The following is a 14,094-nucleotide window of genomic DNA, read 5'->3' on the forward strand; positions in this document are numbered from 1 at the left end:
GCTAGGTTTGAAATATATGCCCTACTATAAGCCCGAGTTACAGTCAGTCCCTCCAGTGCTATATTATGTCACGGGACGTCACGGAAAAGGAGAATAGACATACCATAGCGCCCATCTGGCCTGAACAAATGCCACAATACCTCCCACCACGGCAGGGCAAAATCCATTTTCCAGAGTCTGGTCTCCTGCCTCCTGATCCCTCCTTCCGACTGTTGGCTCCTGGGGCTTGGCTACCAGATGTCAGATGCCAACGCTGCCTGCTCCTGCAGATGCAGCCACTCCACTATAGCTCCTCACTCTTAGTGTAAAGTAAAGCATAAAAAAGAGGATATATAGAGGGCACAGTGCCACTGCCACACAAAGTGTTTAGAGAGAGAGTGCCAATAAGTTTCTTTAAGACCCACTGACCCAGCATCATGCATTGTGAATGTAAGTTAGGGTAGGGTTACTCACCCTAACCATTTTACAAGATTCATCCTGAGCAAATCAGAAAAGATTCTGATCTGCTCTGGTGCCTAAAAAATAAGACCTAGTCTAAAAATAAGCCCTAGCACTTTTTATCAGAGAAAAAATAATAATATACGACCCTGTCTTATTTTCAGAGAAACGCAGTATATGTAGGGGCGTCATATAAGCCATTTTGTTATATGAGGGGAGCACTGTGGTGGTGATTATATGCGGAGGCTGTGTGGGGCCATTGTATTAAATGTGGGGTTCTTTATACTATTTATACTAAATATGGAGCACTGTGGGAGACATTGTGTTAGATGGGACTATTATAAGGGAACTAAGGGGACTATTATACTACATGTGGGAGTACAGAGGGGGCCATTACATAACTGTCTATGGAGGCTCCAAACAAAGCCTTACTTTGTTAACATTGATCATTACTTTGGGGGTTCTCCCTAAGGAGTACGTCGCTTGAAAAAAAATTGGAAACACTGTTCTATAATATGTTGATCATGGCTTGGTTTGCTGACTACTCCCTACAAACCATCTGAGTGCTGCATTCTACTATTTTTGGATATCTATCTATCTATCTATCTATCTATCTATCTATCTATCACTAATCTTGTATATCTATCTACTCATTCATACCTATCCATCGATTTATCTCATATGTATGCACCTATCTGATAGCTACATCTGAGATAGACAGAGAGATAGATAGATAGATAGATAGATAGATAGATAGATAGATAGATGATAGATAGATAGATAGATAGATAGATAGATAAAAAGGATTAGATTATGTAATGTAATAATTATATTGTGTCTCTTGTTATAAGATGAAATTCTTCATGTTTCATTTACTATAGATCTGTCTCTTCATTGTATCTATATTTGCTTCTTTTTGTCAGTATTCCAATCACACACTGTCAATTGAAGGTGATAAACCAAAATGGAAGGCTCTTCAGAGCAATCTGCCAGTAAATAGCGAGGAGCTTCTTCAGTGGGCCAAAGCCAATTACTCAGAAGTGACTTTCTTTGCTGAACTACAAAATCCAAAGAACATTTATCTGGACCTAAAGATGGGTGAGCAGTGATGTCATCAGATCAGACACTGACAAGCTTACATTATCTGTATAGAATATATATATATATATATATATATATATATATATATAAACAAACATACCTTATGAATGAATTTAGAGATAATAGAGGTGAGGGGTTGTTTCCTTTTCGGGACCCTAAGCCATTGGCAAGAACCGGGTGCAACTTCCTACATCAACTCCCTGAAGGGTTTAGTATGTTGATGCATTACAAAGACGGTTCACTGATTTTAATGGGATTTGCAATGCTTCAGTCTACCTGTGGGGGTGCTAAACTTGCTATAGGAATCTCCATCTATCATCATGAGAGACTCTATGATTACATTATTATTTCTTGAAGAAATATATTATTCAAAGTAGACAATCCCTTGTGTCTGATCAGTGGGGATATAGCCATTGAACTCCTCCTCCCAAACGATCACAAGATCATGGGACCCTTGTACCCCAGTCTGAACCGAGCAGGCACTCCATTCGTCTCTATGGGGCTGCCAAAGATCTGAAGTCAATAAGCTACTCTGAAAACTATGAATAATTTTCTTGGGTAAGGTAAAGGATGAAATCCTGTGGCGACAAAGCAAACCGCTGCATATTTTATTTTCCATTATGTGACTTTTATTTCTTTTATAGATAAAACTGGACCAGAGACGTGTGTACTACAGGATAACTTCTTTGCTACAGACATCCTTCAAACGGAATATCGTATTGAGGGCATACAGAAGTGTGACATTGCAAATAAAGAACCAGCAAAAAATGCTTACATTGTACATGTCACTCATCAACACCCTCATCCAAGGTACGCCGCAATGGCTTCTAGGAAATAAACACTTTATATAGTGGGTGTGGCCAAGGTGGTCCAGAGAAGGAAATTGTTGGCAAGTACCGTATGTATACATTAAACATATCTATAAGATGCACCTGAAATAAGCCAAAAATAGTCAACTATACTTTTCCATGCAGAGACATCCCAAAAAAACCATATACTATGCAGTATATAGATTTTTAACATAGGAGTCTATAGTCTATGTATGTTACTGTGTGATTATACAGCCATATGTGACGGAGCATTTCATGTGAGGCAGAAGCGTAACTGAAAGCTCTTGGGCCCCAGTGCAAACTATATAATGGTTCCCCCACCTACCATGTGCTATCTATAATACTGGTGTCCTTTTATTTGTGGAGTGGCCTTTGACCCCTCTAAAGCTTTGGGGCTCAGTAGCGATTGCTACCTCTGAACTCTCTGTAGCTACGCACCTGTACATGCCTTTGGGCCTGCATAGACCTAGAAACAATTGCTACTGCTGCGCCCTCTATAGTTATACCCCTGTATGTGGGTTAGAAGGGGAGATGGCGTGAAGTAAAATATAGCTGCATGTACAGTCCACACTCGTAGTCTGTAACCAGAGAGACAGATAGGTCTGTAACCAGAGAGACACTTAGGTCTGTGGTCTTTAACCATAGAGATCAATAGGTCTGTACTATGTAACAATAGAGACAGATAGGACTGTAGTTACCTAGGTTCGTGTTTTGTAAACATAGAGACAGATAGGTCTGCAGACGAGCTGTGTACACAAAAGTGTAGTTTTATTGTAATCATGACTCTTGGTTCCTTTGCAGTCACAAGGTAATAGATATTAACGTGACCATCAACAATGGGCCTTGTGAAAAGCCACCCATGGTGTATATGAAGAGTGAGGAAGGCTATGTCTGGAACATCCATAACAATGAGAATATTGGAATATTGGTAAGTTAACACATAAATGTCACCTTTAAGGCTGCACATGGGGGTTATTTGGTGCTATATTACTGCAAATAAAGCAGTCTACGGAGCCCGATTTTACACAGAAGTCTGATTTGCAACACTCTGCAGAGAAGAGGTGCCTTGTTTGCATGCAGCTCTCTCTATTGAAGTTTAAGGGAGTCACTGTATGGGCTATCTTTGTAATTCCCATATACCAGATGAAAGTACCATTTCTCATGTGGTCACCTCTTCTATATACAGCTGCAAGAGGGAATCTGGTGGGGTCTGGGTCCTTGAGGTGTAATTCAGCAGCGACAGGTACCTCCACTAACCCTGCCCTACTGACTTGACCATCACATTAGACTACCTGGCACTGTTCAAAGTATGCTCTTCACTAAATCCAAAAACTAAACAATGACAATATAAGATGAAGATAACTTAAAACTGAAATTTGTCCTTTTCTCTAGGCTTCTGGCAATTCTACGCTGCATAGTTTTCAGATACCTGCCACAAATCTGCCAGAAACTAAAGATGAACTTATCAGGGTTGCAAGTCGCAATGCAGATCTGAACAGCATATCATATATACATGTCTTTGATGCGAGATCTGTGATTCTTCCTGTTTCCTGTGGTAAGGCCAAAACTCTTATTATTTTACTATATTATCAATCTTGAAGTATTTCACTGTCATGAGATAGTTAAGGAAAGGTCTTACTAAGAATATCTCTTTCTACAATGAAGCCAACATGGCAATTGGCTGATTGTTGTAGTTCCATCTTTTCTAACTATCTGTGGTCAGCTGTTATTAGAGATGAGCGAGTACTGTTCGGATCAGCCGATCCGAACAGCACGCTCGCATAGAAATGAATGGACGTAGCCGGCACGCGGGGGGTTAAGCGGCCGGCCGCCGTCAAAGCGGAAGTACCAGGTGCATCCATTCATTTCTATGGAGCGCGCTGTTCGGATCGGCTGATCCGAACAGTACTCGCTCATCTCTAGAGCCTGTTATCAGTGAGGGAAAACACTCCTCGATGGAAATTTTCATATCATGTAGCCTTACATGCATATAATGCATTGACATACTGGGCCTGCAAAGAGGGTCTCCATTCTGGCTCAAAGATGTTGGACCTAAGCAACTAAACATCTGAGTTGTTACAAAATTGCCCCTTCATTGTAATGGATGCCATGTAATACACGCATTTACTCCCTAAGGCTAGAAAAGCCACAAAACTGTGCAGGTGAAAAAATAATAAATTGGGGGGATATAGGGTGGGTGGTGGTAGGGACAGAAACCATAAGGGAAGGTGGAAAGAAGCCATGTTGTTGGCATAAGAAGTGTGTATAGGTTATCTGAAGGAGTAGAGGTTACTGTTCCACTGCCCATACCTGATGGCGGAAATCTTAGTTGAAACTACCATTTTTGGCAGAATTGGCCATTCACCTAATAAGGGTGTTCCCCCCAGGGCATGGGTTAATTCCGATATAGGGGGATGAGGACTGCATCAAGAAAAGCAATGTCCAAATCTTGCTATTCAAAGGTTGAAAGCAGCAGGCAAATCATGGTTTTGAGTATTCTCCCACCCCCACAGTGGCCTTTAGGACTATATGTCAGATTTTGGTCAAGGTAGAAGGAATGGATATTGGATGTCCTGCTGCTGTGGCATATCCAGTAACATCTGATGTATAGGTTAATAGGTAGTGATGTAGCTTTGGAGTTTGCAGATGTGGCAGCTGGTCCTCAACACCTTGGGTATCGACCACATCTGAGACAAATGGTAATTTATATTACGTTTTCTTGTGTCAATTGAGATTAAAGATCTATCGTTTTCTCTTCTTGGGACTGTAGTTGAAAAGAAAATCATACCAACAACTAAGAAACCAGAAGACCAGTGCTCAAAACTGCTCAGCTCAAATGAAAATTATGTGTGCAACAAAGAAAAGCTGATCTTCTCAATGAACAAAAAAGTCTTAGAGGTAAATCATCAACGTGGAAACACATTGGACATAATAGAAACTGTAGAAACTTGCTCCATCTTTATCGTAGTTAATGGAAAAAATAAAAATGGTTGCCCTGATAATGTATTATTTCAATTTTGACACTGAGTGACCTTATGTAAAATATGTTTTCCCTGCAGGTCCTGTGTTTGGATTGGTAGCTATTTATGGAGTGCTGAATATATTATAATCCATTCATTTTTGTATATTTTAGGTTTGTAATCTGCAGGGTCCTGAAGAAATCTCTTTTGAAGACTCCAATTGCACAGCAAAAATTATACAAGACAATCTAATGTTGTCCACATCAAATACAGAGTGTATGAGCAGGGAGGTTGACAATACTGTATACAACAGTGTAAGTGATCTAAAACAATATAAACTACACCAAAACATACCAGTCACGTTGCCCCCATCATTAGCCAACCGCAGAGCCACTGTAATATGCCAGCTACAATTAAGTGCCCACCTTAGCACCTGCATCAATTGTTAGGGGCCATTCACATGGTGGAAAATGAAGAGGAATTCCTCATTGTGCAGGATGCTTATTTTTTCTCTGCGTCCTGCTGTGATCTCTGCCTCCCACTGAAAACATTCTGAGCAGAATCAGCCGCTGATTTGGAGATAGCATCAGCGTCAATTTCCCATGTGTGAATACCCCCTTAAAAACAAGGATCACTACAGGGGTATACAGTAGATATAGCAGGTGCAGAGGTAGCAATTACTCTTGGGTTCCAATGCCTGAGGAGACCATTGGCCTTTCTTTTTTTAAAATACTGACCAGCAGTGCTTAGAGGAGTTTTCTTAGCTTAGAATCTTATATTCACAGGGCTCCAACTGCTGGGACCCCCACTGATCACAAGAACAGGAGTGCTGCCTAGGTGCGCCCTCTAGTCAATTCAATGGGACTCCCTGAGACATCCAAAGTACAGCACTCTACTATCTTCAGGCTGAGTTCACACATAGTTTTTTGGTCAGGCTTTTGAGGCTGAATCCGCCTCAAAATCCTGACCAAAAAGACGGCTCGCATGAAGACACTCCCTCCTCCCGACTAGGCTTATTCATTGGGCCTAATCCGGAGCGGAGTATGAGACTGGATACTGGTGCACTGCACCGGCATCCAGTCACAGCTACCCGTTTTTTTGGTCTGGAAACTGAGGCGGCCTCTGCCTCAGTTTCCAGACCAAAAAACCCTGTGTGAACCCAGCCTTAGAGATCCCAATGAAATTATACTTATTGTGCATGTAATTCCACTTCTAAGCTTGGGTGTACAAAAACTCAATGAGGCCCATCATAATATTCTTTGATTTGCTGTGTTTTGATCTTCCAACTCCATCTGTGCCCATATCATCACACAGTTTCAGTTTTACCTGGAGTGTTCCTTTAAGAAGAAAGTGAAACGTTGCATTGCAATTTTGTTACTGTATTTTGGTCAGGTCACCACCTTCCTTGTATCTCACCACCTTCATTGTATATAATCTTGTTGTGGTAGAAATGTGTTCTAATATTTTATCATGTTTTTGTGTTCTTATGTAGATACAATTAAGGGATAAAAGCCAAGAATTCAAGGTGAGTAAAAAAAATCTTATATATTGTATATTATATTATAGCATTATATTTTATTATATATTATAGCATTATATTTTATTATATATTATAGTATTATATTATATTATACTTATTATACGTATTATAGGGCTTTATTACAATACACATGCTGCTTTAGCTTGGTGCTTTAGCATTTCTTTGTATATAACAGAGAATACTTTGTATCTACAGAAGCTCAATAAATCTTATGTATTTTTTTAGCACTTTCTTCAATGTAAAATTCCCACGATGAAAATAGAAGTATTTGAAAACCTGGACTTTACCTCGCCCACCAAGATATTTGATGCTGACAAGATCACCTATGTGCGGGTAAGTTCTTTAGGATCTGGAAACAAGACAATGAAAGGAATTACAGTGAGAGGAATTTTTGCTTGTGTCCGTGTTGCCATTGCACGTGAAAGTTGAAAAATTTGGTGCATTTTTAAGACTAACACTTCTGCCTTGAGATGTTATCAGTATGTGACAGTGTTTGCAACTTTTTGAAAAGCAGCATATAAGTATCTGGTTTACATGGGATAGGCAGGCTAACCACTGTCACGTTATGAAAGTGAAGTGAGTGTTGAAAAGTGTAAAAAGTAGCAAAATATTTGTACAAATAAGCCCAAAAAATTGCAAAACCAAATTTAGCAACTATGTTGACACGATTCTGGAGTTGATGGCTTGGTAAATTTTCGCCACTGACATCGCTTGAAATCCAGTCATATGCATGATACATGAATACATCTACAGTATACAGCGGCATTGCTATAGGGGGTGCCTCAAGTATCTAAGAGGGCCCAAAGAAGGTATTATAAATAGCACATGGGACGTGTGGGCCCTGTTATAGATTTTACATTGAGGTTCAGGAGCGTCACAATACCCAGTTCTGTTCCAACAGGCCTCATCAACCAACCTTAACCCATCCCTGAGCTTGGAAGTTCTCAATGACCCACATCTTCATGACATCATTTTTGTATTCATAGCCATCATCCCCTGGGCTGTCACTTTGGGAGGCAAGAAGGATTGGTGGAGAAGTCATTTTGTATACTCTGTACAGGAGACATCTACCTGATATATTTTGTTCTTACTGTATTCTGATAGGTGAAGACTAGCGTCGCCAACCGTTCAAAAAGTCGATGTGAATTAATGGTGGATGACAAGATGCTGTGGCTGAACAGTGACCGGCATCAGCATAGTTTTGAAGATTTCTCCTGGATTTTTAACACACAAGGATTATCACTGCCAGATGCAAATTCTGCTAAACTCAACTGTTCATTTTGTTATGGATACGATATCCAAGTGGTAAGTTCTGAGATTTTGACAACTAGATCTGGGCTGTGGTACCAGGTGTTTGTTGTGGTAGAAATGTGCAATAGAGTCACAGTGGGCCCCCTGTCTACCCTACCATTACCATGACAGATATGGAGCTCGGTTGTTCAGAACACCAAAAGGTCTCAAGCCCAGTGAGCCTTGGTATTGTCTTGTGATATGAAAAACCTTTGAAGACAGTGACTGAGGTTCCTTGGGGTCACCAGATGAACTGATTCTAGGGGTCTACCCACCAACAGTCCTTAGGAAATAGACCATAGTAGCCTTCAAACTTTTGTGTCTTATGCTGCACTATTATTTTTTTAGAGCCTGGGCCTACCGGAGGACCAGGTCCTATGGTGGGCCAGTCCAACAGTCCATGTGATATAGATGACAAAAATATGTATATAGTTTAAAGAAAATTTCAGATTTTTATCTTTTTGGATTACCGTATATACTCGAGTATAAGCCGACCCGAATATAAGCCGACCCCCCTAATCTTACCACAAAAAACTGGGAAAACTTATTGACTCGAGTATAAGCCTAGGGGGGAAATGCAGCAGCTGCTGGAAAATTTAAAAAATTAAAATGGTCGGAGTTCTTGGGTGCAGTAGATACTGGGGAAGGGGAGGGGGTGCTTTGGTTGTCTGTCTGCCCCTTCCCTGAGCTTGAGGACTGGGTTTTTTACCCCCAGTTGGAATTCAGCCTGGCTGAATATAGGGTATCTGCAGTGCTCCTATTAACCCCTTCCCGACGGAATAGGAGCACTGCAGATCCCTATATTTAGTAGACCGGGCACTTTCAGACACAGGGATATCTAATGTGTATGTGTGTCACAGTCATTTTCTACTTTGAGGGCAGGTTCACACTAGCGCCCAATCTCCGTTATGCATAACGGTTTCGCCATGGGCAGAAGACGCTCACCAACAGACACTGAATGTCGGTTTCTGTCCTCTCCCGACAGAAAACGGAAACCTGCATAACTGAGATCAGGTGCTGGTGTGAACCCGCCTTTATATGAATTATAGGGAAAGGAGTGATTTAGAACTTTTATTTATTTAGTTTTTTATTATATATATTTTTTTAAAAACTTTTTTTTTTTTTTACAATTTTTTTAGCCCCTCCTGGGGGATTTGAACCTGCAGTCATTTGATTGCAAGTCCCATAGATGGCAATACAAGTGTATTGCCGTCTATGGGAGATTCTCTACATTACTACGGCTGGTCATAGACCAGCCGTAATAGTAATATAGCGATGACAGGCCTGGGAGCCTTCATTAGGCTCCCGGCTGTCGTCGGAACAGGTCGGCTACTGCGAGCTCGCTGCGCAGGAGCCGGCCTGCATCTTTAAAGGTATGGGGCAGGCCTAAGGGGGGAGGACATCTCCGGAGGGGGGAGGACATCTCCGGAGGGCACCTCCGCTGTAACGCTTATAGCGGAGATGCCATAGCTTATGCCTACAATCAGAGATCGCAGGCATAAGCTTCAGCATCTCTGTTGTAAGCATTACAGCGGAGGTGCCGGTTTCTATGGCGACCGCTCTGCAGAGCAGCGCCATTACACTTACATACCCGGCATCCGGACCCGGCATCCAGACGGGGCGGGTGCCGGGGCCCAAAGCATCGCCACGCTCCTGCTAGGAGCGCGGCGATGCTGTACATTAAGAGCTGCAGAAGTACTTACAGTACTTCTGCTAGCAGGGCAGGAAGCAGCCACATGCCGGGTGCGGGCCTGAACTTACGTGGCTACGTCACCCGGCGTGTGATGGAGCGGTGGGGGGGCGGAGTCTGCTATCCTGGCCTGCTAGCAGAAAATTACCGTAATGACCCGAATATAAGCCGAGGAGCACTTTTTCAGCACAAAAACTGTGCTGAAAAACTCGGCTTATACTCGAGTATATACGGTACATCCTTACCTTGACAAACAGAGAACTTGTCACAAGCGGTCTGCCAAACCCATTGGGCCCTGGTATTGCCCATGTGCTTTAGCACACCTTTAGGTCCATGTGGTATAGATGGTGATTGCAGCAATATATTTTTATGTTGAATAATTATTTAGATTCAAAATGGTTGAAGGTCTTTTAATTTTTTGAACTATGTATTATATTATTTTCCTTGCCGTCAGATAGAACATATGATGTTAACTGGCAATGGCATATATAGTGGTAAGGCCAAGTGTATATTATGTGGCAGGCACCAAACCTTCAAGCTGTGCCTATGTCTGTAATACATTTTATATATATGGCCAGTGTTTTACCAATGCCCTGTAATTGCTGTGTGTGGGTTATTCACCATCATTATGTCCGTCTCATTGTATCTCCATTCTGTTGTATGCTAGGAATGCTGTATACACGAGTCAATGGATGTAAATATTATCAAGTCTAATTCTCAAGGTAAGTGAAGGCAACTTCTCTGATATTATATCACAGCTTAAAGACAGTCTATCAGGTCCCAAATGTGAATAATAGGAGCAGAAATGTTCCTTTGTGGCCACAAACTGATGAAGCAATGTAGAGATTATCAGCTTTTTATGAATATGCAAATTATCAACAAAGTGCACTGGGGCGGAGACAGTTTACTAGTTTTACCTACAGACAGTTGCAAGTGCTCTCCTCTGGAGCAGCCACCAATGCCACCCTTTTAGTTAGTGATTGCCATTTTCAGAATCTGCTTGCTCCATAGTTGTGTGAAGGCAAATCTGGCAAACAAAGCCCCGCCCCCAGTGCACTGGCAGACTAATTTGCATATCCATAAAAATATGATTACCTTAGCACTGTTTTACCAGTTGGTGTGTTTCACAAAGGTATGTTTCCACTCCTATTAGGCCGCTACAAGGAAGTATTACTTATTTTGGACCTGATAAAGCAGCTTTAATTTGTTTCTATGTTATTATGAATGGGTGTCGAATATAGAAAACACATTGACTGACAGGTACCAATATCCAACTCAGATCTATTCAATGTCGTATTTGGATTTGGCATAAGCTGCACTAGTTATACTTCAGAACTATTGATTTTACTCTCAGGCAGCAGGCAGCAGTCCTCTTCCATTGCTCCCCAGGGACTAGTGATGTCACTGGCAGGGAGCAGTCAGCACAAGGTCCATAGCTGCCCTCAGGAAGCAGTGTGTGCTGACCCCAGTAGATGGGGAATGGGGAGATGTGAGGGCAGGAAGGAAGCAACCAGAAGCCAAGACAAACACAAGGCTATTGGAAGGGAGAAGAGGGGAAGAGATACTGAATGCTCATCAGCGTATACCGGGAGGGAGAGTGATAGAGCCATGGTGCAAGAGAGATAAGCTGGTTGGCGGTATGTAACATGGACAACATGCCAAATACACACAGCAGGGACGGAAACACATAAAACGTGCATTGCAACAGGCACAAAATGTTAATTTAAAAAACAAAAACAACACAGGATCCTAATGTTGTGTCTCTCCAGTGAAAGGTCTCAGCATGGAATCAGTCTTGGGAATCACATTTGGAGCCTTCCTGATTGGAGCATTGCTTACAGCTGCCTTGTGGTTCATCTATACCCGCACACGTGAGTATACTATGATAACACCCAAAACATGTTATTACATCCATGACAATATTTTAGTGTATAGAGAACAATGTGTCAAATGCGTCAAATGTGTCACATGGTCAGACCCACTAGAGGCAAACCAACATCTGCAGCCACAAATTGGCCTATATCCTTAGAAATTTGGGTACATGAAAAGCATACTTGTCAGCTCTCCCAAAATGTCCTCGAGGCCTCTGCAAAAAAAGGGAAGAGTGGGAAAATCTCCCAGGCCCGGTGGAATACTCCCAGTCATATTATACTTTACATGGGCACTTTATGTGTCGATCAGGTCAAAAAAGCAGCGTACTCGTCACATGACCCTGGCCATAACACCCTCAAAGGGTTGTGTCTTTACAAAAAGGGGGTGTGGTCACCAAAAATTTTCACAGAGCACTCTGTACAGTGGCATTGCCAGATCTATGCCAAAAGAAATGCTGGCAAGTATGGGTTAAAGGGAATATTGAACAGTCTGTCTAGTTTTTTACACAGCTGAAGATTTTCCACATTCTATCCAGTCTAGGCAATCTTATGTGACCAGAACCACCATGCATATTAAGCTGCACTAAAAGGGCTTATTTGTTTTGTAAAAGGGGTTGTCCACTTTGGGTAATCTCTTGTCATCAGAGTTCCCCAATAAAAAGATCATCAGTGGGTGTTTTGCTGCAAGATTTAGTTATGATCTGTAGGATTACCTGGCAACAATTGCTTCATTTCTCTGCAATGCCCCAAAAGGAGAAGTGAGGTATTATACTGCTTAAACTGAAATCAATATTTCCTTAAGTAACATCTCCTTAAATATATTCCTTGTAGGGTCCTCTTTTAAGATGCAACCAGTTCCAACAGTACCTGGAGGGTCTGAGAGCAGTAGCACCAACCACAGCATTGACAGCACACAAAGTACCCCCTGCAGCACCAGCAGCCGAGCGTAACTGTGAAGTATACTGCCATAAGGACCAATGCTATACAGGAGACAAAGAGAACAGGGCCGTATCAATTCATAAAGCTGTGACTTTACTGTGAGGATCTTAAAGTAGATGTTCTCTTTGATGTGGCCAAAGCAAACTTGGTGAAAACCCATAAAATACTGATAATGGACATGAGCATGAGTCCCGCTACTACATTGCAATATGTCAATTTCAACATGGGAAAATAATGACGGTTTTCTGCAAGATTATAGTCAATGACATCAGATTTGTTCTGATAACCTAAACCAAAGGAGGAGCACGGACGGTTCCAGTTATTAGTGTTTTTTTATTAAGCTACATAACCAACCTGAATATAAACCTCTCAATTCAACCTACAGTATTCGCTTTTACATATCGTAAGACTTGACAGTCATTTGCCGCAGTCATACATATCTAATAGGAACACATTTTACGTGTAGACTATAAAGCAGCATATGAATGTGCCTTATGGTGGCTTACCAACTATCCATAGTATATATTGTAGCAAATGACAAATACCTCAGGAATACTTGGTAATGTATACAACACCTGGTAATATCAACTATATACAAGAAGGATTTAAAGCTGTAGACTCACCAATATATACGAGTCCCAAGGTGTGCACGATCACATAGATCCCGAGTCCGTGAGGGTCTGGCTTTCAGTCTGAACAATATAATAAAGTTGATCCGCAACGTCCACGGCTCGTTTTTTCAATAAAAATTAACTTTTAATGGTTCGTTTTAAAAAAACATATCAGCAGACAAAAAAAGACATACTTCACGAACAGACAAGAACGAAAAAAATCACATGCCCATGGCAATAAAAAACGCTAACGCGTTTCGAGGCAGAGACCTCTTATTCATGGCATAGACATGAATAAGAGGTCTCTGCCTCGAAACGCGTTGGCGTTTTTTATTGCCATGGGCATGTGATTTTTTTCGTTCTTGTCTGTTCGTGAAGTATGTCTTTTTTTGTCTGCTGATATGTTTTTTTAAAACGAACCATTAAAAGTTAATTTTTATTGAAAAAACGAGCCGTGGACGTTGCGGATCAACTTTATTATATTGTTAACACCTGGTAATGTCTAAGATACATAGAACAATAGTAATCCTGGCACCGACCCTCTCACAAGTTGTCCTAGTATATGATCACGTGGGTATATATGTGCTTAGACAAAAGGGGCATCAGCTCATGGAGAAAGCATGGCGAAAGAGTATGTTCATTGGCACTTACCCACATCTAAAGGTTGCCCATTGCAGTGGGGTTGTCTCATCTCTAGGTACACTGTCCAAGCCAGATTTACATGACAAAATATGTTACGAAGTGGATGTTCAGGTCTAGAAAAATTACACATAAGACACAGTCTTTGAGTCACCTGCTCCCTAATTAGAGACTACTGTCCTGCC

General features: G+C 41.5%; 1 protein-coding gene across 1 annotated transcript in view; it reads left to right on the plus strand.

Moving 5' to 3' along the window:
• Positions 1–13,443, plus strand: part of ENG (endoglin) — a 31,941-nt gene extending 18,498 nt beyond the window's left edge. The window contains exons 4-15 of the mRNA XM_075260328.1: positions 1,362–1,536; positions 2,184–2,349; positions 3,171–3,297; positions 3,762–3,924; positions 5,140–5,267; positions 5,503–5,643; positions 6,822–6,854; positions 7,095–7,202; positions 7,974–8,174; positions 10,517–10,571; positions 11,619–11,720; positions 12,552–13,443. Coding sequence (XP_075116429.1) covers positions 1,362–1,536; positions 2,184–2,349; positions 3,171–3,297; positions 3,762–3,924; positions 5,140–5,267; positions 5,503–5,643; positions 6,822–6,854; positions 7,095–7,202; positions 7,974–8,174; positions 10,517–10,571; positions 11,619–11,720; positions 12,552–12,670 — 1,518 coding nt within the window. The 3' untranslated portion in view covers positions 12,671–13,443. The remainder of the gene's footprint in view (positions 1–1,361; positions 1,537–2,183; positions 2,350–3,170; positions 3,298–3,761; positions 3,925–5,139; positions 5,268–5,502; positions 5,644–6,821; positions 6,855–7,094; positions 7,203–7,973; positions 8,175–10,516; positions 10,572–11,618; positions 11,721–12,551) is intronic.
• The last annotated feature ends 651 nt before the right edge of the window (positions 13,444–14,094 follow it).

Source organism: Leptodactylus fuscus, chromosome 11, assembly GCF_031893055.1.
Source record: "Leptodactylus fuscus isolate aLepFus1 chromosome 11, aLepFus1.hap2, whole genome shotgun sequence".
Taxonomy (NCBI): domain Eukaryota; kingdom Metazoa; phylum Chordata; class Amphibia; order Anura; family Leptodactylidae; genus Leptodactylus; species Leptodactylus fuscus.